Source organism: Gouania willdenowi, chromosome 5, assembly GCF_900634775.1.
Source record: "Gouania willdenowi chromosome 5, fGouWil2.1, whole genome shotgun sequence".
Taxonomy (NCBI): Eukaryota; Metazoa; Chordata; class Actinopteri; order Blenniiformes; family Gobiesocidae; genus Gouania; species Gouania willdenowi.
The window spans coordinates 18,997,993-19,023,532 of NC_041048.1; the positions used below are offsets into that span (position 1 = coordinate 18,997,993).

Sequence of the window (25,540 nt, forward strand, 5' to 3'; positions counted from 1 at the left end):
GTCGGAGACTAACTTAATAAAAATTATCCTCGCAGCTGCTCAAAACTTACCTATATACACACACATTAAAATAATATATAAATAATATGAAATACATTTTGTCTTCCACTAATGTTGAATGCATTTCATATGTGACCCAATCAAATTGTTACTGGTGATTACAATTTACTGATTATAAATGACTGATTACTATTTATTTGTTATAATCTATTACGTATTTGGTGAAGTACCCTGAGATCTGATTGTATTTTAGCATGTGTTACATGAATTCAGTTTATCTGTAAATAATTCCGATTTAAAACAACAGAAATAACAGGACTTTCATTCTTAGCATGTACTTACTTAATTCTATAAAGCTGTACTTAAGAAATGTTTTTACGTTATGTTTACTTATAAACAAATATAGTTCCATTTACTCAAAAGTTATTAGTTAAAAATACTTAAAAAGCCAGGACATGCTACAAAACTTGACATAAGTAAGTTAGTAAGTTGTGTGTGTGTGTGTGTGTGTGTGTGTGTGTGTGTGTGTGTGTGTGTGTGTGTGTGTGTGTGTGTGTGTGTGTGTGTGTGTGTGTGTGTGTGTGTTCCTAATCCATATCACACTTTACATCCACTGTTTACATAAATGTGCGTGAGTTGGTCTCCTGATCCCCCCACCCCCCCACCCCACACACACACACACACACACAGGTTATATAAAGTCGACCTCCGTCACGCACACAAACACACCGCTCCAGGGCTTGGTGTGCGTGTGGTTGTTGATCACAGCAGCACCATGATGGTCATCGTAGACCTGCTGCTGATGCTCCTGAACCTGACCTTCTCCATCCTGAACGCGGTCATCCAGACCTTCCTGCGGCCTCGGCTCAAGTGCGTAGACGGAGAGCTGTGTCTGATCACGGGGGCCGGGGGGGCGCTGGGGCGGCTCTTTGCCCTGGAGTTCGCCAAAGAAGGCGCAGACTTGGTCCTGTGGGACTGTAACTCTGACGCCAACGAGCACACCGCCCGATTGGCACGGGAGCTGGGCGTGCAGGTGCGCGCGTACACGGTGGATCTTTCCAAGCGGGAGAGCATCTACGAGGCGGCGGAGGAGGTGCGGGCGGACGTCGGGTGCGTGTCCATCCTGGTCAACAACGCCGGGGTGGTGGCCGGACGCAGACTGTTGGACTGTCCTGATGAGCTGCTGGAGAGGACGCTGCTGGTCAACTGCCACGCGCTTTTCTGGGTAACGCATCTTTTACGCACGGACACTTGACATCCACAGCGCGCGACTTCCTCTATAGGCGCCAAACAAACTGGCTCAATCATGTACCAGTGTGACACAGATTATGTAACAACCATCCTCTCCTCTGGTGTGCGTCAGTGTTTGTGCAGCCATGTGTGCACGGATCAGGGATCAGGGATCAGGGATCAGGGCGACCTGCCCCACAGCAGCCCGCCTGGCCCACCTACACTCTAAGAGCAAAGGACCCCACATAGGCATGCGAACCTACATCTGATCCGCTTACTGCCTCCATCATAGAAAAAAAAAAAGGATAAACAGTTCATTAACATCATTCATTGGGCCGCAGCCCCAGGTGTGGCCCCCGAATGAGGGCCAACCTCTGAAATGTGTCAATCGCGCACTGATGCAACATAATTAAGGGTTCGAATCCCACCTCTATCCATATCTCGCTGCTCTAAAGCAGGGGTGCCAAACTCATGTTTGTTCAGGGGCCAAATGAACCAGTTTGAGTTCAATTGGGCCACAGACTTTAGGTTGGAAAACAATTCATCTCAAAATAATTTTCCCTACACCGACTTCCTTCTACATAACTATGTATGGCACATATATTATCTTAAGTGACAGATACCTCCGGATCATCACTTTAAATTGTATTGATTTTGTGCCAATTTCTGTTCTGAAATAATGTGAGGAAAAGTGGAGGGTTTTGGAGGAATTGAGAGTTCTTATAACAATTTTCGATTAAAAATGACAGCCATCATGTGATAGAGGCTTTGGAATAATCCAAGTCCAGCAAATATTACGTTTATTGAATTTGTGTATTTGGAGGGGCTGAAATATCTTTGACTAAACTAGTGCATAATTTTACAAACAATGCTTAATGTTTTCTCTGTCATTTTTACTTTCTCCTACAGGCTGAATTGGATTGTTCCAAAGGGCCAGATTTGGCCCCCGGGCCTTGAGTTTGACACATGTGGTCTAAAGATTGACAATTTTTCAGTAAATATTTGACTATAAAAACAGCACAACATAAACACCACATTATTACCATGTAACCCAATTTTCAATTACTTTTTTTGTTTTTTTTTTTAGAATTGATTTTATTTTTCCAAATCGTTTTACGCGTGGCTGGAAACTACACTGAACAAAAAAAATAAACGCAACACTTTTATTTTCCCATTTTTCATGAGGTGACCTCAAAGATCTAAAACATTTTCTATATACACAAAAGACCTATTTTTCACAAATATTGTTCACAAATCTGTGTTCGTGAGCACTTCTCCTTTGCAGAGATAATCCATCCCACCTGACAGGTGTGGCATATCAAGATGCTGATTAGACAGCATGATTATTGCACAGGTGGCCACAATAAAAGGCCACTCTGGAATGTGCAGTTTTGCTTTATTTATTGTTGATTGTGGCCTGTGGAATGTTGGTCCACTCCTCTTTGGCCATTCAAGAACTGGGATGTTTTCAGCTTCCAGGAACTGTGTCCAGATCCTTGTAACATGGGACCGTGCATTATCATGCTGCAACATGAGGTGATGGTTGTGGATGAATGGCACAACAATGGGCCTCAGGGTCTCATCATGGTATCTCTGTGCATTCAAAATGCCATCAATAAAATGCCACCTGTGTTCATTGTCCATACGTCTGCCCATACAATACCCCACTGCCCCCATGCATGGGCCACTCCATCCACAACGTTGACATCAACAAACCGCTCACATACACGACGCCATACCCTGAACAGTGAAAACCCAGATTTATCCCGGGAAGAGAACACTTCTCCATCGTGCCAGACGCCATTGAATGTGAACATTTGCCCACTCAAGTCGGTTACGATGACAAACTGCAGTCAGGTCGAGACCCCAATGAGCAGATGAGCTTCCCTGAGACGTTTTCTGACAGTTTGTGCAGACGATCACGGAGGTGAACATGCTGGATGTGGAGGTCCAGGGCTGGTGTTGTTACACGTGGTCTGCAGTTGTGATTCCTGTTGGATGTACTGCCAAATTCTCTGAAGCGCCTTTGGAGACGGCCATCTGTAGCATTGTGCTGTGTGATTAAACAGAACATTTTTAGAGTGGCCTTTTATTGTGGCCAGCCTACGACACAACTGTGCAATAATCATGCTGTCTAATCAGCATCTTGATGTGCCACACCTGTGAGGTGGGATGGACTCTCTCTGCAAAGGAGAAGTGCTCACTAACACAGATTTAAACACTTGTGAACAATATTGGTGAGAAATTGGTCTTTTGCGGATATAGAAATTTTTTTTTTAGATCTTTTGAGTTCAGCTCATGAAAATAGGAAGCAAAAACAAGTCCTTCTGGAGCCGAAAAAATACCATCTCAATTAGGACAATAGTGTATAAAAGTTGATATACAGTTAACATTTTCTATATTTTATTTTAAAACTACAAATAATAAATTTAATTTGATGACACATGATCCCGTCAGTCAACACATGCCAATTTCTAATTTCTTGCCACATATCAAACATGCATATTAAGCGGGCACGTTGGCAGTTAAACTAAATTGTCCCCACACAATTAAAATCTCCATCTTCCAGTTTTTTTTTTTTTTTTGGTTTAATCGTCTTACCAGGCATTTAAAACTTAAGGTTAGCCACAGATGCAAGGAAAGTTGATAGGAGGCAAAGTAGGAAGGTGGCAGAGTTATTGAAATGTGATTTATTTTTAAGTTTAAGTCTATAGGAAGTCATTACAAAACAGTCAAAGAGCCACAGGTTGCAGAACCACTGCCATATATTATACTGATAACTTTTTTTTTTTTTTTTAGCGTAGTTTTACTGCGGTTGGCATCTACGGCAAGGAGCATTACTGCCCACTAATATAACTTTGAGTAGCCTACTGTGTTTTATTTAGTTTATGGTATTTCATTTCTTGCATTTAACAATTGATATAAAAACAATATTTTATACATTTTATTTTGTGCAACATTAAAATGTTTGATATGTTTTATTTTCTAAATTTGGGGCTTTTCCCCCCACTGTAGGTTTGGTACCACAATGACTAACTTTCTACTGTTTTTTTTTTTTTCTTAATCAACTTTACTGGCAGATATCACCACAACCAACTCATTTCAGGAATGTTTGATCTGCACATGTTATGTATACTTTGTTCACTTTACCCTCAAAATGTTTTAAATTCCAGCCATGCAAATATTACAAATCTCAAGTGGCAAATATTTTTATTGTGTAAAAAATTAAGCACGAAAGTGCCAAAAACAGTCCCTGAAAATCAAGACCTCTATTCCCAGTGGGAATTTAAACTCATTTAATTTCTCCCCACAGATGACCAAAGCCTTCCTGCCTCAGATGAAAGTCAAAAACCACGGTCACATGGTAACGGTGGCCAGTGCTCTGGGATTGTTTAGCACTGCCTGTGTGGAGGTACTTTATCACAAACTGCGGTTTCACAATCAAAGACAACCATTCACCGTGTCCTCATTCTACTCCTCCAGGATTACTGCGCCAGTAAATTTGGAGCCGTTGGTTTCCACGAGTCACTGACACACGAGTTGTTGGCAGAGAACCTGAGCGGCATCAAAACCACTTTAGTGTGTCCTTATATTGTCGACACAGGGATGTTTGCAGGCTGTGAAATCAGGTGAGACAACACTAACCTTTGCAAATTTTGATGCAAATATCAGTAAGTCAAGTGTTTTGTCATGTGACGTCCACCAGGAAGGAGCTCCGTGGACTGATTCCTCCTCTGGAGCCTCTCTACACAGTGCAGCAGGCCATGAAAGCTATTTTAGCAGAACAGCGAATGATATGCATTCCTCGCCTTATGTACATCCCCTTCCTTACAAGAGCGTAAGTATTGGACCACGTATTTGTATTTCCTTTAAGTATGACACCAAACCTTGTGCATTGCATTGCTAAACTTACGGTTGCTTCTTTTCTTTCAAAGGTTGTTACCCTGGGAGGCCAACGTTGCAACATATCGCTTCATGGGCGGTGACAAGTGCATGCTGCCCTTCATCAAGAACATTGAAATGAAAAACTCCAGTCATGTTCAATCACCTTTAGACTCCTCAAGCCTCTCACAGCCAGGCTTATTTATGGACAAATGCAAAGACCAATAGCTGATTTACACATCTGTGAAATTTGACACCAAAAAAAATTCAGCAGTGTACTGTATATTGTCTACTTTGTGTTAGAGTTGTATTTATTAGCTGTGAAAAAACCTTAAATCACAAAGACTGTTAATATAAGATCTATACAAGTGCCTCTTTTTTCACAAACTGTGCAGAAACGAAGCTCAAACCTAGACAAACTTACGAGAAACAATCAAAGGAAAAAGCCTAATATTTGCTTTGATGCATGCGTGATATAAGCCTTTGTCACACAGCAACCCAAAGAAAGTCATGAATCACCAATCACCTTCACACCAGGACTTTAAAAACAGTAAAAATAGAGAATCTGTCGGAGCAAAGCCTGAATTGATCAGGGAAAGTGATTTTTTTAATTTTATTTCTCTGGTAAACAGATATCTGTCAAATCACAACAAGTCTGTCACGTCTCACAGGTCTATTGTTTGACCTGCGGAGGGAGATGATCACATCAGTCTTAAACAAGCTGCACCGTGGCAGCGTGCAGGTATCCTTGGAGGAACTTCAGAGCTTCTGCATTTAGGCTAGTGCTCAGCATAGAAGGAACCTGCAACACAGACAAAGAGCCAATAAATTAGACCTTTGCTAATGATCATTTAAACACACTGCTTCATTACAGGTGGAGGTAGGGATGCATGATTATGGGAAAAACAAGAATGATAAATAGTCAAATTTACTCAACAATGAATTTACTCTGGACTAACTATAATAATACATTGTTACAGACTCAGAGTGCATCTCCTTGAAAACAATTACAGCGTATAAATAAAAGTTAAGATAAAACTTAAGCCTATAGGTTTTGGGCAAGAAACACCAGCCTGTCAACATTTTCTGGCTTGATTGTCTGCAGGAGATAAACATGGATTGTGTGAAGCAACATTAGCTTTAGCCTTTAATGTATTTAATGTATTTGAGTTTGCGATGGTTTTTCAGGTGGTTGAACCGATTAGTTGTGTTACCCTGTGGCGCACACAACTTTGCTACACTTTTTACACATGACCTGAAGTCAAGATTAGGGATGCTCATGGTCAACCAGTAGCAAAAACTTTAACCGATTAATACTAATTAACTGGCTTTACACTATCAGGATTTTTGGGCCAATCACCGATCAGTGAGCTAAAAAACAAAAAAAAAAAACGATCACCGATCCGATCATATGAATTTGGGTTGTTTTTTAGGTATCGACCGAATTCCTTCGGTACTCCTGATACAGATTCACAGAAAATCAAACTCTACATGTTTCAGGACCTAAACGCAGCCTTGTGACTGTGTGGGAGTGGAAGAGTTAAAGAATTTCTATGCAGGACCTGAACATAACATTTGTTGATAGTGTGTGTGGGCACTCGACCAGTGTGAGGGAGCATTTGTGACCAGAGCAGATCGATTATAAACTGTATGCCATTGTTGAGTGATTGGCAAAATAAACGTTGCAGCTGTGTAATTAAACCGGAGTCCCGTGTCATACTCAATGACTGCTGTGAATCAACTACAAGAGAGTTGGAGATGATCTACTAAATTATATGGTAACACTTTACCTGAAGTTTTATACATAGGGCTGTTATTACGCTGTCATTATTATGACATGACACCTGTCATGAGCATGAATAAGGTGTCATTAAGTGTTGTTGGTTACCATAACCCTACTCAAACCCTCTAGATCCTTCCACCTAACCCAAAAAAATGCCAACATAGCTCCAAAGGTGTCATAATTTAGCGAACGACACTTATTTACATGTAACTTATGTCAGTCAACTCATGGGGGTGTGCAGCCCTAGGTGGGGGGCAGCACATACCCGTCCAGGACAGGCCGTAGAGAGCTTGTGCAGCGACTGGGCTAGTAGGATTTTTGGATTTCCAACAATGTTGGAAATCGGGTCGTGCTCTTTCTTGCCCGCGAAGGCCAGCTGTGAGAAAGCCGTCTGATATCCGGGTGTGTCTTCGATGTCGATGAAATGCTCATCGTCTGGGATGCTGTCGTCTTCTGGTAACTCAAACAGGCCAATGAGGGCCTGCAGCAGTGGAATCCTGCACAGACGCAGTCAGAGAACCAGCTCATTAACAGCATGTGTGTATTCAGATCAAACATTCTTATTAGGAATTACAGATACAAACTGAAAGAATCAGATGGGCTTTAGTTTACAATACTGAATGTTAAATGGCTCGTATACAGCACTTTGAGGGTTATTTAAACAGTTCAATTCCTTTCCTTGTCAACAACAATAAGAAGAAAAAAATCCACCGCTTTACACATTTGTCATCCAGTAATTTGGATCCCAATCTTAACATTCAAAAACTCCCTACAGTAAGTTAGATTTAACTATTAAAGACATTAAAGGCGATCCATTTGGGAAACTACAAATATGAAGAAACAAAAGCGATTTCAAAACATTTCAGGAGGCTTGAAATATTTTTCACAAGTTTCCATAATTTAAATCCCCCCATCTCTTATTTCTGAATCCAAGTATAAAGCATAATGATAGAACGAATGAGGAAAAGACACATTTTCATGAATCAAATTTGAATGAAACAATATTTAGTGCCAATATAAAGCTATATTTCCATAGTTTTAGTTATTTCTGGTCATCTCCCACCTGGTGTAGGACCAAGACTGTTTATTGTATTTTCAGTTCATGTTTTAATGAAGATAATTTACTTCATCATTATAATGATTATCATTAACTAAAAAACTACTTTATAAATCCCCAGTTTTAAATGCTTTCATTTGTTAATTTTTAACCCTCGCTCTCATGTATCCCCTGTAGTGCATTCATGTACACCCTAGGTTGTACACGTACCCCCATTTGAGAAACTCTAATTTAAATGACAACGAACATGACATGAACCAGGTTCATCATAAAAATATGTAAATGATGTCAGGCTACAAACAGATCACTAAAGTGGGCATCCCACTTCACTTCACTGCCAACAGCAAAGCATTGTGGGTACAAATGTCCTTTAAAATGACTGCAACATTTGAGCCAAGTTGGCTACAATCTGAGGATGATTCTATCAAGACAGAAGCCTGTATGACTCAGCACACATGCAACAAAGCTTTTAGATGCAATAATAATATGCCTGCAGAAGATCCAGGAGATGGTGAAAAGCCAATTAAAACCAAGTTCTCTCCATCTGCGGCCATCCATCCATCTTACCACAGTTTGGTGTACTCCGTGTCCATCATTGACGGACACTCTGTGAGGATCTTCGTGATGCCCACAGCACAGATCTTCTTCTCAACTGGTCCCGACACTTTCTGAACCTCAGGAATGAGAATTTTTTCCAACACCATGCCGAACATTCTGCAAGACAGAAATACAGAGATGTGTTTCACCTTGGCTTTAAATCAGCATTAGTTTAACAAGTACCTGTTCTATTCATGTTTACAATATCACATTTTATGTAATTCAAATAAATAATAGATGTGCATATTCAGTTAAAAAAAAAAAGTTTGTGAACATTTTTATTCCTTAGAACAATACTAATGGGAAGCAGATTTTTCACTTGATATCCGTTTTAGATGTACTTTTCTCCACATTTCTTTAAAATATCGTTTTTATTTATTACACATAAAACAAGGATGTGCGGCTACTTTCAGCATTTCTGGAGCTGTTACTGTGGACTTCAGTTACACCAGAAGTTTTCAACCTTTTTTGGGTCTTGATCCAATTTTCATAACACAAATTTCTGGCAAGGTATTTAAAATCAGATTTCTTATACTGTGTTACAAATACAGAGTAGTAAGTGCACAAAGTGAAAATCTTTGTTCAGATATTGTTATACTGCATTTTATTTGAACTAGAATTATATTTGAGGAAGTGAAAATATACAATACAGTCGTTTAGGATTGTGTGTGGAATTTTAATTTGAAAAATAGTTATTATTTGAGCTTTCTGCCTCTTCCTGCACTGTATATCTGTTCCTGTGATATTGTTTTTTTATTGTGCATAATAGATAATTAAAAATAGATACAAAAAACATAATATAATTTTAATCAGTAATTTATTTCAGGCGACCCCATTTTATTTCCAGGTGACCCCAAGGTTAAAAAACCCAAAGTTACACACATGACATGCTGCTGCTCACTAGAAATGAGATCACCAACAGTCCATGATGGAGGTTGACTGTCCCTTCCTGACGACCACTTTTTTTTTTTTTTACTCCTGGCTTCTTAACAAGGAGTTATGACAAACGTCACCTGACGAAATCCCTAGTATTACACAATCTAAAGCTTACAATTTAAGTTCACTACATGGACTCACAGAGTTTAAACAATAGTTTAAGAAGCAGGTAAATGATGAAAAAACTGGACCTTACTTGAAAATAGCACTGTAGAAACAACTTCTCTTTATGTAAATGCACAATTGACTGGAAACTTCCATGACATGTTAAACTTCATTAGGAAAGCAGACTTACTTTGGCTGGATGCCATCTAAGATCTCCTGAAGAGCAATGGCTCCGTACTTCACACAGTACAAACAGATGAACACCAAAAAACCTGTTAGAGAAACATTTAAACCGTAAGGTTCCATGGGGCGACCATGGCTGGGGTGGTAGAGAGGGTTGTCTTCTAAGCAAGAAGTTGGGGGTTCAACCCCAGTCAATACTGGTCTATGTGTTGAGGTGTCCTTGGGCAAGACATTGAACCCTAGATTGTTCCCAGTGGTTGACCAGTGCCTTGCATGGCAGCTCAGTCTCACTGGTGTGTGAATGAGCTGATATAGTAAAGCGCTTTGAGACTACTTCAGTGTGAGGATAAAGCGCTACATAAATCAAGTTTATTTACCATAACAAAAAGATCTGAACAGTGGAAACGACAACAGCAAGTTTGGTTGATAACAACATTGTGCATCTTGTCTGTTCCATTACATTATAAGCTGTGTAACAGTGAAGAGGACAATGAAGTGCTTGTACTAACTCTTGATGAATTTGGTGGTTTTGGAGCTCTGGAGCCTCTGGAAGAGCAAGACAAAAATCGGTTTCTTGTACTGCATGATCGATTCCCTGAGAAGAAAGTTATTCAAGTTATTAATGTCACCAAAAACAAGCTGAGTGATAACTTAGTGAGGAGTAATAAAATCAACACATACGGGGGCATGTGCTCGATGATGCTGTTGAGAAGGTAGAAACCTTGGTGATCATTGGCTTTGGAGGCGATGAGCTTCTGAAAGACTCCAAGTAAACCAGGCTGACAGAGAAATGAAAGAAAAGTGAAACCAAAACAGGAGCTTAACAATAAAATAAGACAAATAGCAATTCACTTTAGTTCATCCAACTGTGTAAAAACGTATAGACCTAAAAAAGCTGTGCATTAATCCTGAATACCCTGAAAACTCACAATTTTATCCACTGCAGAGGTGGCAATAGTAGGACTTCCTTTCTCCAGGTAGGCCTGAAGGAGACGCACCAGAGGGGGAATGTTCCCAGTACGCTCCCACAGCACAGGCTGCAGCAGGTGGGGGAATAACGCCATATAGGAGGTGGGAATAGAGTTGGAGTGGATCTCTAGTAGGAGAGACATGACCTGGAACACATAGGGAAGAAACTCTGCAAAAAAACCAAATATAATTAGTTTAACTCAAATCAACCTGTGCAAAATAATTTTGTGACTAATTATCCCACCCTGGACGTCAATCTGAAGAATCTCAGTGAAGACGGGGAAGAGCGCTTCCTCAAAGCTACTAACGGTGGCAGGGTTGGCCTTACAGGTGATCCGCACCGACAGGCAGAGCGACTCAAACAGGTAGTGGTTAAAGTGAGGCTTACTGGGATTCTGAAAGGGTGGGAAAACATGGCAACATTAAACTTACAACCACCACCCCAAAGAAAACCACTGCCAGAAGAAATAGTTGGCTACCTTACTGACGAGGAGCAGTTTCTGAGTGAGCTGACCAATCAGTGTTGGAATGTAGGGGACAATGGCCTCCTGCAGCAGGGAGAAGCTGCGCATAATGGCTTTAAAAAAAAATAGGGATACATGAAGTGTGTGTTGAGTTTATAGACGTCTAAGGAACTCCTACAAACCTTTCATAATGTATTCATTCTCTGTGGAACCAGGAAAAGTCAGTGCCTTAAACAAGTTAATGAGCAGCTGCTCAGTGAATGGTGCCATTTCTGCAGAGCTGATCCTGAAAACCAGAGGTGAAAGTAACAGATTACAAGTACTCACGTTCCTGTAATTGAGTTGCTTTTAGTGATTTAGAATTATTCTCAAAAAAGTACTTCTACTTGTACTTAAGTACATTTTAAAAGAAGCAAAGTAATTTGTCACATCTCTACACCCAACCTTTACTGAATAAATTATTATTTTTTTGTTTTAAAATGATCAACAGACATAGTGAAACTACAAAAAATGAAATGACCAGATATCAAATGCTTCACATCATAGCCGACCAACCAGATTAAACGTAATGCACGGCGCCAAAACAACATTGAATGCTGATATTTTCTGTTTTAGAGTTCATACATTTTGCTATACTCAGTCTGAGATATGATATGGTATGGTGGGGAACACTATTGTGTTAAGAAGGCTGTGTTTCTGGTCGGATGTATTTTGGTGTGACTCAGTGAGTACACTGTGATGTCAGAGGGCTATAGAGAAGTGTGGGTGAATGCAGAAAAGTTTGGGGTTCCTTGCTGAACACGCCGCCTCCGACTCCCGTTCATCGGCTCTACATTATCCAGAGAGTGGCCAGACAACATCGTCGAAGGGCGTTTCTGGATTCACCCGAGCTGTGCTCGGATGAGTCGCATTCAATGCTACTTCCGTCTCTCTCGGGCCCAGTTTGACGACCTGCTAACCCATATCGGCGATCGCATCTCCATCTTCCAGCAGAAGAGCGCCTGTCGATCTGTCTCAAGTTAGTGTTTTTTTCATTATTCTGACCTTGTTACGGTTGGGGAAAGCTCCTGATTGCTCGACGCGTTGCGATATGCCCCAAAAGTTTCAACAATCCCAAATCTAGCGTCAGCCGCGTTGGAGGCGCCGGACATACATCAAAAGTTTGAAATCTCCAAGCTTCAAAACGTGTCGCACAGGAGTCGTGGGATGAGCAGCGGATCTCTCGATTGTGCATGTACACCTGATGCTTTTGGTGTGAACGTGTCATGAGTGTACTGGAGTCCACACTCACATGGTGCTGTTGTTGGGGCCTCTCATAGTGAACAGCCTCTCCAAAGCGTGAGCAGCGTAAGTGTGCTGCACCGTGCTCTCAGCCTGCATGTGAGCGATGAGCAGAGGAACCGCCTGCAGCAGCTGCTCTTTAGGAAGCTGCAGCAAAGCAAAAACAGAAGCAGCCTTTAGCCACAAACCCTTGTTGTTTAATGAGCACCAACAAAAAGGTGTGTGTGTGGGGGGGGGGGGGAAGAATGCCTTAATACCTGACTTCTGAAGATCATGACATACTTAATGGCATCAGCCTTCAGCACCGGGACCTCGTTCACTAAACATCAAAACATTTCATTTGAATCAATTTCAGCAAATATAATAAAATCAACGTAGAACTACAATTAAAGAGTAGAAATGATAAAAGCAGGGGGAAAAACACGTAATTATGTGGGTTTTAAAAGACGTATATTTCTGTGGTACATCAAGGTTTTGTTTTGTTTTTTACCATTGGGGGATTTTAGGTCTGGTAAAATGTGGTTCACAAAGAACTCAGTCAGATTCACCAACTCATTAGCTTGTGTTATTCCATGCTGTGGGAAAGGGAAAACAAAACAAAAAAAAAACAGTTAAAAAAAAAAAGCACAAAAAAAACATTCAAAAGTGTATTGCTCCATATTTCCCCACCTTCTGTGTTTGGGCTTTGGATGCGAGCGATGTGACCAGGTAGATGGCAGCGTCTTTATGTTTCCAGCTGCTTCCGGGGTTTTTGGCGTACTCTGCAAGCATGGAGCTTACATAACCGGAGAAGATGGCAGTGACAGGTCCCTCAAAAAATTTACAAAGCCCTCTGACCAAGTCACACGCTGCCCTACGTCGTGTGTCAATGTCTGCGAACAGAGGGAAAAAGCTTCACTAATGGCACATGTTGAGTAGTTTTAGGCATAATGGACAATAATACAGGTACCAGAGTTGGGATCAATTACATTTTTCAACTAGAATTACGTCTTCAATTATCCAAGGTTAATTACAACTATGAGTACGATGACCAGCATTTTTTCCAATTACAATGATAATTTTTCCACTGAAAGTCAATTACAATTACTGAAGTTCAAATTCAATGGGTCACAATTACTGAGCTTTTAATAAATATCCCCATAAAATGTAACCTTCCTCTTGTGTTAACTTTCTGTTTGCATCTCTTATGATAACAAGTCAGTGTTTTCTGTCAGTATACCCCTCAATTTTAATTTCTTAAAAAACAAAAACCACATAAAAATGCTAATATTCTGAGGAAACATTTAGGAAGTCCTACAACATATTTTTGGCCAGAATATTCCATTAAGATGCACAACACTTTATAAGGGTGATTTACTGGAAGGAATGACAGGACATGATAGATACCTGCTGAAAATACGGATTGTTTCAGCAAAGAAAGCAATAACTTGTAAATTATTACAAAAAGATGCACCTACAGTAGATAATTGGGTTGAAGTTATCAAGCAGATTCATGAGATGGAAAGATTGACATTTTTACTATGCCTACAAAAAGACTTGCACATTGCAAAATGGATCAAACTAATGTTATACTTTCAGATATGAGATCACCCCCACACACACACTACCTGTGCACTGTAATGAAACATACTCAAAATGCTGTACAAACCCCCATTTACCAAATACTGTCAGAATGTCCCCAGTTTTTTGTTTTAATTAAATTGTAGTTTTTATAGAATTTCCATGCCAATTACAATTACAAAGTCAATCATCTTAAAGCTGGGGTACTCAAATTATTTTCTTTAATAAAAAAATGATTCTTATTAGCGTCAATAGTATATCGTTTTTATTTATTTATATATTTATTATTTTAGTTAATAAAACCCCGGAAGACAAAATGTTGGCGGTCACCCCCTCCAGCTCCAATAACAGGATTTAGAGAAAGGAGGGGTGAGCAGAGCCCACGAAGGAGCCTCCTTATTGGCTGCCACAATTTATAGTGAAGCGCGTGCACGGTGCAAACACGTACCCGCGACGATGACATTTATTTTCGGCAACAAAATACGAACTAGGAGATGCTTGGATGCAACTTCAGACTGTCAACCTGAGCGTGTGCATGTTCAGCACTTCCAGGGGAGGAGACTGGGAGGGATAATCAGAGTGGGGGGTGGGATTTACGGTTCAAATTCAGCCATGGTTCAAGATTCAGGTAGTGCAGCTTTAATTCAATTACAATTCAATTATGATTACAACAGCAACATATGTTTTCAGTTACAGTTATAATTATGCTATAATTGTTAGTGATTATCAATTACACAATTACAATTATAATTGATCCCAATCCTGACAGGCACAATCACGACTTTACAGAAAATCATAAATGTAAACAAGTTTGAAGCATGTGTTACCAGATCCTTCAAGATCTCTTCTGATATATTCCTCCGAGTTATCTTCAAAGGCTTCTTCATCTGCACCTATGATGACAATACAGTCACTGTGGGTTTGTAATATATGGAGGAAAATTCCTACACTTACTTCTAAACTCCATGTTAGGCACAATGACCTTCTCACAAATGCTAGTGAGTGTGTTCTGGTCCTCAAACAGGTGCTTATAGTGTGGCCTTTCACACACCGAGGCCAAGAACTGGATAGCATTGCTAACAAGCTAACAAAAAACAAAAAACAGGTGCACTGTCAGTGTAGCAAACAAGAAAACACCCCTCTAAAGCTCACCCAGTGCCCACTGCTCTCACCAGGTCATATTTGACTTCCTGGCCCGTGGAAACTAAAAGGTTCCAGATAGCCGTGACAAAGCGTGGCAGGTACGGCTGAAACTCCTCGTCGTACTTCTGAGCATAAAGAGCAGCGTTGTCGCAGATCTGAGACTTCAGCAACTCCAGGAGGCCAGCTTCCTCCTCATCCTAAGAGTTGGAGACGGTGAAATGAACCAAAAACATATTCATGAGCTGTGTTGGACCAGGAGGACTGAAATATCCAGGGCTCTACTCTAACATTTTCTCCAAGGAGCACGTCTAATGCTAAATTAAAATATTTAAAAGCACCAAAAAAATTTTCTGCATTGGCGGAATTAAATCGGCAGCCTATCACGTTTATGATTTACATTACAATTTCTCATATCTTTCCCCATGAACAAAACACAAAGGATATCAGTTCACGAACTGCTTTTGTAAGGGCTCAAAATGTACTTTTCAAAAACCACTTGTCATGTCTGGCATGTTAGGATTTTGTTTAGAAAACCCAACTATATATTATATATCACTGACTAAAATGTGTAACCATCTAGTTCTAAGTAAGTATAGAACAAGTGTGTGTGTTACTGTTGAAGCTCAACAAGATGTTTGTTACCAAAAGTATAACAGTATTGTGTTATACGGACGCATCTACCGACCACAGAGACCCCGCTCCTCAGCCACAGTCAGAGATAGACATTTTATTACTAAATGCCAAGGAAATTACCAATCTACAGGAAAATAATTCAATTACATAGGGTTAGGATCAATTTTTTTCCAGTGTCTAGTGCAACTGGCTGCCCCCAAAGTAAACACACAAAAATACACAAAATGACAGTGAAATACACAAAAAAAAAAAAACAGACTAAAAACATTCAAAATCACTCAAAACACACAATATGACTACAAAAATAGCCAGAAATTTATGAAACAACAAAAATACAAAAAAATAAAACAAAAATCTGTTTTGGACAAACAATGTTTGTTGAATTTACATTTTGCCATGTTGTTAAAAGAGATTATCTGCAACCACGTCACTGTTTTGGAGTTGGTTCCGCTGTCGTTACTGCATGATGTCACGGTAAATTATATATATATATATATATATATATATATATATATATATATATATATATATACAGTATATTTTTAAAAAAACAAATGTTACCATTTATTTTGAAACATGAGACTAATTACTATGATTCTTATTACGTGTTAAAATTTCAGACTTTTGAAACATTGATTTCAGACATTGTAATGACAATTAGGCCTTATTTTTAGATTCATGAATTCAATGCCTTTTAAGACTTTTTAAGGATCAGTGGGAGGAACCCTGAGTGTTCTCCCTGAAGGAGGCAGAGCTTTACTGTGCTCAGGATGAAAGCAGGGTTGGGGTAAATTATAAATGCGTAATTGATAATTCATTAAAATTATGGAGTAATTGTAATTTTAAAATAAGTGGTTGCTGTTGATATCGGAATTAAATTGTAATTGAGCTTAGATAGTTGACTTTGTAATTGCCATGAAAATTCTAATCAAATTGGCAATTGACTGGGAAACCATGTTACAGTTCTATGTAAAGTTCTACATAAATGGAGTTAACAATTATTAACATATGTTTCATATCAAGCTTTCCCACATTTTACCATTTCATTATTATTTTTTTTTAAATCTAGGCGTATACTGACACAAAAAAGGCAAGGCCCACACCAAAAAATATTAAAACCTATATTTTCATGGATTAATAAGCGTAACAAAATAACCAATAGATAGGAAATAAATATGAGATTAGATATTTGTTTTTAGTGTATTTTAGTAATTTACAGTCGATTTAGTACCTGTTATAAGAGATGCTAACAGAAAGTTAACACAAGACAATAACTTTTATTAAGTTACTTATTTCAGACTCAGCACTTGTGATTCATTATTTGCATAATTGAACTTTAGTAATTGAGAACGTAATTGTAATTGACTTTCAGAGGATAAAAAAAAAATTGTAATTTTATTGAAATTGGAAAAAAAAAAATGCTGGTCACTGTAATCGTAATTGAATTGTAATAAACCATCGGTAATTGAAAACGTAGCTGTAACTAAAAAATGTAATTGACCCCAACCCTGGATGAAAGTGTAAAAAGTATTTGGAAGCACAAGTTAAAATAAAATTTAAAAAAAACATTTAATTTGCAGATGTTTTTTAGTGGCAAATGCAAGTGAGATGATCTGATAGCAAACAATTACTCACATTTGTTTGTAAAAGCTTATTATCCAACATTAGAAGGCCGTGAAAGTTGGTCATCCAGGTTTCCATGTTGTCCTCAAAGAACTCCGGGAGGTCCTGAGAACATGTAAACAAAATTAATATTGAAGCAACAATGCCTGTGAGTTTTAATCATAAAAAAAACAGATTATAAAATAAAATGCATTCAGCTAAAGCCTGGTTAATAAACTGACCTGAAAATTGAGACTGTAAAAGAGCTTGGAGATGAGTGTGAGGGATGAGAACAGGACCTTTAAAGCGTTGACATCTGTTGCATGAGTCTGACACAACTCAATCGTGGCCTGCGGAAACATCATTGACGTTATGAGAAACACCATTCTCATTACAACGTTAATATAAGTTTGTTGGCTTTCAAGTGGATTTTGGGCAGTCTTTAAATAGAGATTCATCTTTTAATTATTTAACTAGTTGACTCGTCACACACATGTACTTCTCCTTTGGTAAGAATTGGGTCATTTTTGTAAAAGGAATTGCTACTTTTTAAAAAGAGTGCAAAACAGGTGATACTCGCTCCTAAAATATTTATTTAAAAACTCATTGTAATTAATATTATCATTATTTTTTTTTTTAAATAGAAAATTGCATTTGTTTCACATCAATCTTAATTTAAAAAAGGGGGGGGGAAAGCCATTGATTTAAACAGGGCCCAGGGGTTTAGGCATTTTATCCCTAAAAATACATTTTTAAATTTTATGAATATTCTTTAATTAAACATTCTAATAAATTATTTTAGAAAAAAAATAGTCTGCTTTTTGTCTTTTTCTTTAAAACATTGTATCGCATCGATCTCGCTGAAGAAATATTGTATTGTGAATTCAGTGCATTGTTCCACCCCTAGTACAGGCTTTTAATGGTTGACTAAACCTTAAAACAAAGTTGAAACTCTCAGGAAAAATAAAGGCAATAAGATCTTACACACCTTGAACAGCTCCGTCAGTGGCAGAGCAAACGTACTCAGCACTAGTTTTATCTCAGTCCAGAGTTCATTTGATTTGAACTCATGACGATACCTTTAAAAGCAGAACACGTGAGGGTTTTCTGTACATTAAAACACATCTAGTCTGGATGACATGAGCTGTACCTTTTAAAAAGAGAATGAGCCGTACGAAGAACTCCATTTATGATGTGGAAATCACCGCTTTGGAAGCGGGTCACCATCTCTGTGAGCAAGTCGGGCCATTTCTGAGGGAAGTCTTCTCTTCCTATGATACTGATTGCATCACTTAACTGTGGAAACAAACATAAATTCTCGGTTACTGATCAATAATATTTCATGCCTGGTGATGGTGTGCGTGCATATACCTGCTTTTGAATCTGTTCAGGGCTGCTCAGCATCAAATTCACTATGTTTGCTTTGATTGCTGTTCGGTCTGCTTCTGAGATTTTGTTGGGCTCATCTTCAATCTAAAAGAAACAAGTATGAGAGGAAAATGTGATCTAAAGCATAGGCCAAGCATTAATAGCAGGGTTCTCACCAGCGCTGCTGAGTGTAGGGGCCCCAGACGTTGTAATTTTGCTTCCCTACAGAGCAATAGAGCCCCCCATGCTCAGTTTTCAGCAACATAAGGGGGATTTTATGTAGTTTTTTCCTTTTTTAATCGGTACCGTCGTAATAATTGTTGCACAATTGGACACAAAAGGGACTTCCAGGCGTGCACGGATTGTTTAAACTCTCTTTTTAATCTCCATAACCGAGAAACACATACATCAGCCGCACCGTCAATTTAATGCTGACTGGTGATCTGATCGGATGCTTCTGTCTTTAGCCGAGGACCAGTCGCCACTTAGCTGCCCCCGATGCTGCCTGTGTACTTACTCTGCTTGGTAACCGTAATTACCGTCCATTATAAACAGTGTGCTTCAACCAGACGTAGTGTATAGCGCACATGAAGCTGCTCAAGTCAAGTCAAGTCAAAGTGTTTATTGTCATCTGTACAGTTAGAAACACGTTTCCCTGTACAATGAAATTCTTGCTTTGCCGACCGCCAGTGAATGCCTACGTAATAAAGGAATAAATAATAAAGGAATAAATCGAGATAAAAGAACTATAATAAATACAGTGGCATGCAACACTGTTATTCAACAAAACCTGAACATTAAATACAAAACACCTGTACAATTAAAAATACAAATATATTAGCTATACAGAGGAGAGGTGATATATACAATGGTATGTGCATAAAAGCTGTTTCATAATAGAGAGACATGGTGTTAGCTGTGCATGGGCGCATCTAAAGTGCGAATGCAGGTGGTGTGCAAAGTACAGTGGAGAAGGGGGTGGGGGGTGGGGGGGGGTGAATGAATAGTTCATTAGACTCCAATCACTTATTTAGGAGTCTAATGGCCGAGGGGAAGAAGGAGTTTTTGAGTCTGCTGGTCCTGCATTTCAAACTTCTGTACCTCCGGCCTGAGGGTAGAAGTGTGAACAGTCCGTGTTGGGGGTGAGTGGAGTCCTTGATGATGGCGGCAGCTCTCCTGTGGACTCTGCGCTTGTAGATGCTCTGCAGAGAGGGCAGCGGAGACCTGGTGATCTTCGTAGCAGTCTTCACTACTCTCTGCAAGCGTTTGCGGTCCATGACAGTGGTGTTGCCGTACCACACGGTGATGCAGCTGGTCAGGATGGGCTCAACAATGCAGCTGTAGAAGTTGCTGAGGATCTTTGAGGACATCCCAAATTTCCTCAGCCTCCTCAGGAAGTACAGCCGCTGTTGAGCTTTCTTCACCAGCTGTGTGGTGTTGAGGGTCCAGGTGAGGTCGTCTCTGATGTGGACCCCAAGATATTTGAAACTGCTCACCCTTTCCACTTCCAGCTCCTGGATAGACAGTGGCTGATGAGGACGCCTCTCCTTCCTCATGTCCACTATCAGCTCGTCATGTTTCCAACTCACAATGGATCAGATTACATGCGCGCCCACGGACTTGAATACCATCTGATTGAAACATGTTCGGGCTTAAAGAAACATCGGCTTCATTCTGGTCGGACAGGTTTGGGCCGTGTTTTCTCGGACCGGGCCTTCTTTTTATCGTCCCGATTAAATGTGTGCATCCGATTTTGCCTAAAAAATAAATCTCAGATTTTTTACAGAAAAATTTGACTTTCGATTCATTTTAATGCACTTAAAAACGACTGCAGACAATAGATATATTGTCAAAAGTGCAACTTTATTGCTGTGATTGTCCTCAAGAGTTAAAATGCATAAAACAACCCCCCCAAAAAACTAAATGACGTTCTGTCATTCAACAATTTCAAGCAAAGTCAGAAAAAACAGTGGTGGGGAAAAAAAGGAAATTTTTTTACTTTTTTTTTTTTTTTTTTTAAATCGAATTTGCAAAAAAAAAAAAAAGTTTCTCTACAAATTCGATAAATTCATTATTTGATTCGGTGGGCCAGCGGCAAAACCAAACCCAACTTTAGATTTACTAAAAGTTAAAAATGTGGCCCTCAGAGTTAAACTTTTTAAAATTGTCCATGCCACGCGATCCCCTTATGCTGTGAAAAATTCCTGATGAGAACCCTGAATAGACAGATGGGTTAAATACAGAGGTCATGTATGTACCCATATGTATGTAATTTTCATTTATTGTCATGATTAATCACTATATTTACTTATGCCGATAGAATATGGACTTGGTAAATGGACTTGATTTTATATAGCGCTTTATCACCACACTGAAGCAGTCTCAAAGCGCTTTACATATCAGCTCATTCACCCAATCACTCTCACATTCACACACCAGTGGGACAGGACTGCCATGCAAGGTGCTTGTCGACCACTGGGAGCAACTTAGGGTTCAGTGTCTTGCCCAAGGACACTTCGACACATAGTCAGGTACTGGGATCGAACCCTCAACCTCTCGATCAGAAGTTGACCCACTACCACCTGAGCCACGGTCGCCCATAAAGTAAGATTCAATCATCCTCTTAATGAAACAGTAGTATTGAACAGGGTAGTTTTAGGGATGCATCGAAATGAAAATTTGAGGCCGAAGCCGAATAAAATATAAACGCTTGGCCGAATACGGTTACGTTTTTCACTATTTTTAAATAGTGCATAAATAGCCTATAATACATTTTTAGACAGGTTTGTTTAAAGAAAGTAAATGTTTATTGAATATTATGACATTTTTTTTTAAATATTCAAGTAGCCTTTGCTTTTCAAAAAAAAAAAAGCACAACAAAGTTTTTCATTTATATTAGCCCTTCAAATAAAACAAAACATGCATTCAAAAAAGCTAAAGTGCATTAAAGGGGAGGTATGATGAAAAAAAAAAAAAATCACTTTATAATGGTTTTGCTACAATGATATACATCACGTTAGCCTCATTCAGAGGGACAGAGTTGAAAAAGTTCTGTTTTCTCCCTCCCTTGTTATTCCACATTTTGTAAAAACAAAGTGATCTCCAAACGGGCGAGTTGGATTTTGCCCACGTTGGCAGGTGACGTCACCTAACACGCCCCCTAGAATGTCAGCTCCTCTTTCTGCAACTACCTAACAGCTAAAACAAACACTGCTGTTCAATATAAATGAGGGCGATGTTTACGGATTTGTGGCTGACAGCGCTAACAAAGGACTCAGTTGTGGAAATAGACGGTTTCCAACGTTTACGCGGTAACGGAGAGCGGTAAGGAGAGAGTCTGGTTGTGTTTGTGTGTGGAAAGGAAGAGCTGCTGCTGGTTCTGTAGCAACGCTCACACACTTTTCTGACTCAAAATCACTGCACACTGTCTGATTGCGTAATACGCTACTATTCGGCCTTGTTTTTAACTCGCAAAACCGAATGCTGCTTTTTTTGCATTATTCGGTCAGATATTTGGTGTATCCCTAGGTAGTTTAACAGTTACAAGGAATGTAAATAATGAAAAATTGCTCAAATTGAGAAAAAATAGATTTTAAAGTGCCATCCATTTACACCAATTGATGATTTAGTTAAACAGCTCACAACATTTCAAATCATGATATTTCTGTGGACACCAGACTACAAGCACAATATTTGTCAGGGATGTTTAACAAATGAGCATCATGCCAACAAGTACAGACAGAGATAACTTTGCAGGGTGTAGTAGGGCTGCACATTTAATCAAATTTTTAACATGATCACGATTGTTTGCCACAATTAAATTAACCTGATTGTCAGGAATATTAATATTTAAAAAAAAAAGGCTTTGCACTCTGTAATAGTGTATTTATGTATGTAGTTAGCCTTTGTTACATTTCAAATTCTTAGGTTGATTTTTTAAAATGTATTATTATATCTTTATTATAATTCCCTTTTAAAGCTTAATTTTGCACTAAACTATATTGTTTGTTTAAAAGTGGTGCATTAAAAACACAAATTCCCCCCTAATATGATAAATAATTGTGATTATAATTGTGATTTCAATAATGATCAAAATAATCATGATTATCATTTTGGCCATAATCGTGCAGCTCTATGGTGTAGTGTTAATATTTTCCTAATCCAAAACCATGACATTAAAGGGTATTTCATACAGTTATCACCATGTATCAAACGCAGAAGCAATAACGATAAAAAAAACAACTCACAATTCGCCAGTTTCGTTTGATGTAGTTCTTAAATGTAACAGCTGAACAGACACGAATGACATTATCTTGAGACTTTTCCAACAGAGTGAGTAGTAGTAAGGGGTAATTCTGGTTTCCCTCCACAGATTCAAGAAACTTTTCAGCTGTAAGAGAGAAAAAATACATATATATACACTTTATGCAGATGAATGAAATATAAAACGTGTGAGGAAACTTGTCAGTAATAAGAAAGCTTTAAAAAATAAAAACATTTAGGTTCTACCTGGTCTTCTGACTGCTGGATCTGGGTCCAGAGTTTTCCTGAGGAACTCTGTCAGAGTTTGTAGGTTGGCATCATTCAGATCCATGCTGACAACTAATGACAAAGTAACAGGTGTGTTAATATAAACACGTCTGAAGGAACCCAATGTTAACCCACAGCTGTTTAAACTTGGGTTTACACAAAATATTGGCAACACTACAGAATTACAGACATACATACTGCATGTGTGCAGCCCAAATATAGCTAAACAATGAATATTGAGGTGTGTAAAATAACAGATGCATACCAAATGAACATAATATCTTTCTGATGAAACATGGACACTTCTGCTACAAAGCCAGGATGAACTATTTGGACACAGCCCACATTTTGGCTTTAGCTGAATCGCTCCAATGGCAACAGCTAGCTAGCTAAAGGTTGCTTGGAGCACTCAAGTTTGAATAATAGCACATGGCGGCTAATATATCTTTCCAACAGAGCTGTGTCAACGATGAACACAACAGTGCTGCCCTACAGAAAAGGGAAAGATTAGTGGTAAAGGCTAGCCAAGTGCCACCACCCGGTGCTTGCGGTCTTTAGCACGTTCGCGCTAACATGCTAGATGCTAACCTGATTTAGCCTATCCCAACAACGTCATCCGTCAGCATAAAAGACACATTAGTCCCTGTAGGAAGATGTGATGAGAACAGAAGCTCCGTGTGAGGTTTTACCTGTGGAGTTTTTTTTTGTTTAGAGTGAATGCAAACACCCTACAGCACAGACTGAGCTCAGTGGCAGCTTTCAAAGAAACTGCGCGGTCAGTCCTCTGCGCATGCGCACATAGGTCCACATGCTAAGCCACGCCTCCACAGTTGTTCTTGAACGATAACAAATGTCAGCAGGTGAGTGTTTTCTACTGACCAGAAAATAAGATTTAATATGAAAGTTAATAACTGTGTGTGTGTGTGTTTTTTTAGAGCGTCCTAAACCCTAGAACATTAATTTAAAAAAGTTTGTATTTGTTTGTATACACTGCAAATAAAAACAGGTGCTGTCAGAATACTTCATATTGAACTGATGACATTCAAAGGGGAATGAGTTGTTAATGCACGTTTATAATAGCATTGTTATGACATGAAAGGGGTGGACCTTATGTGCACCTCTATACTTTTTTAGTTTCAGTTTATTTATTTGTTTCAGTCTCACAAAAAAATATTCAAACATAAATCACAATTTAAAAAATATAAAACAAGACTGTAACAGGCAGAAGAAAAAATGTTTATATGCCCGACATAAATAATAACAATCCAAGTTACCTTCCTCAATAATATACACAAAAGAAATGCAAGCATTCATCAAGTACATTTTAGATGCCTTTTTTCAAATATATATATATATTTATACATGTATATATTTTCTTTTATATACAACATTTACCAAAGAACACAAACATGTTTCTAAGACTACTACTTCACATAACTCTCTAAAATATATTGTATTTCTTTTTGAAACTAGTGTGTCACTCATTTTTATTTTTTTATCAACATTATTCCACAAATTAACCCCTTAAACAGACAGAAATAATTGTTTTATTTCTAATTTTGTTTTTGGTAAAATAAACATAAATTAATCTCTTAAGGCTGTATTTGCTGGTCTGTAGTGAGAAGTATTTCAGAATGCCTTCTGGAAGTGTAGTTATTATAAATAAATACCTTAAAATTTCACAACTTTTGATTTAACAAATAATGAATGTTTACGGTCATAATATCCTGCTTTGTTTATCAATTGTACATCTTTTTTTTTTTTTGCTTTCAATAAAACAATGTAATTTACTATGATCTTTAAAGTGGTTCCCTAGAGTTCTAGACAGTAGGTCATACTGTATATGGGAGTATCAAAGTACAATCAATTGTAAACAAGGAATTGTAATCATAATTCCTTTGTTAATCCCAGGGGGAAATTGCTTACATTACAGCTACTTAAGAAAAATCACAAAAAAAAGAATAAAACGTTTAACAAAGATGAAAGAAAGAATAAACATTAAATAAGTGTATAATTAAGTAAAAGACTGTTAAAAATAAGGATCAGATACACACACATTACAGTAGTAAAAAATAAAGTAAGATTATTATTATTATTAATAATAATATGATAGATATTTACAAAAAAAACACAAAATGTACAAAAATGATACAATTACAACAATCAAGCTGTGAGGTTACAGTGATTTAATTAAGTAAATCTTTAGTTTTATATACA

General features: G+C 38.5%; 2 protein-coding genes across 3 annotated transcripts; one reads left to right on the forward strand and one right to left on the reverse strand.

The window, feature by feature from the left end:
- The first annotated feature begins 724 nt into the window (after nucleotides 1–724).
- Nucleotides 725–5,803, forward strand: LOC114463353 (retinol dehydrogenase 10-B-like). The gene is made up of 5 exons (XM_028446859.1): nucleotides 725–1,225; nucleotides 4,544–4,642; nucleotides 4,714–4,859; nucleotides 4,937–5,068; nucleotides 5,166–5,803. Exons 1-5 carry the CDS (start codon nucleotides 776–778, stop codon nucleotides 5,338–5,340), a joined length of 1,002 nt encoding a protein of 333 aa, XP_028302660.1. The 5' UTR covers nucleotides 725–775; the 3' UTR covers nucleotides 5,341–5,803.
- Nucleotides 5,694–24,129, reverse strand: cse1l (CSE1 chromosome segregation 1-like (yeast)). 2 transcript variants are annotated; one of them, XM_028446825.1, is made up of 25 exons: nucleotides 24,013–24,129; nucleotides 23,303–23,395; nucleotides 23,041–23,183; nucleotides 18,797–18,898; nucleotides 18,576–18,721; nucleotides 18,414–18,504; nucleotides 17,668–17,775; nucleotides 17,459–17,551; nucleotides 15,220–15,387; nucleotides 15,002–15,131; nucleotides 14,875–14,940; nucleotides 13,157–13,359; nucleotides 12,978–13,062; nucleotides 12,745–12,806; nucleotides 12,498–12,634; nucleotides 11,389–11,492; nucleotides 11,222–11,319; nucleotides 10,987–11,137; nucleotides 10,703–10,911; nucleotides 10,455–10,552; nucleotides 10,283–10,368; nucleotides 9,781–9,862; nucleotides 8,520–8,666; nucleotides 7,161–7,392; nucleotides 5,694–5,914 (listed from the first exon to the last, which is right to left on the reverse strand). In XM_028446825.1, exons 2-25 carry the CDS (start codon nucleotides 23,385–23,387, stop codon nucleotides 5,825–5,827), a joined length of 2,916 nt encoding a protein of 971 aa, XP_028302626.1. In that variant the 5' UTR covers nucleotides 23,388–23,395; nucleotides 24,013–24,129; the 3' UTR covers nucleotides 5,694–5,824. The 2 variants fall into 2 exon arrangements, with proteins under 2 accessions (XP_028302626.1, XP_028302627.1); XM_028446826.1 differs by having other exon boundaries at nucleotides 23,912–24,038.
- Between the last annotated feature and the right edge of the window lie 1,411 nt (nucleotides 24,130–25,540).

Bases quoted from the DNA above. Each gene is read 5' to 3' on its own strand.
- LOC114463353 (XM_028446859.1), top strand. From the start codon at position 776: ATGATGGTCATCGTAGACCTGCTGCTGATGCTCCTGAACCTGACCTTC. The intron at 4,643-4,713 runs GTACTTTATCAC...CTACTCCTCCAG, and splicing joins TTAGCACTGCCTGTGTGGAG to GATTACTGCGCCAGTAAATT. The intron at 4,860-4,936 runs GTGAGACAACAC...GACGTCCACCAG, and splicing joins TTTGCAGGCTGTGAAATCAG to GAAGGAGCTCCGTGGACTGA.
- cse1l (XM_028446825.1), bottom strand. From the start codon at position 23,387: ATGGATCTGAATGATGCCAACCTACAAACTCTGACAGAGTTCCTCAGG. The intron at 23,184-23,302 runs GTAGAACCTAAA...TCTCTCTTACAG, and splicing joins TCCAGCAGTCAGAAGACCAG to CTGAAAAGTTTCTTGAATCT. The intron at 12,635-12,744 runs GTATTAAGGCAT...GCTTTGCTGCAG, and splicing joins TCATGATCTTCAGAAGTCAG to CTTCCTAAAGAGCAGCTGCT.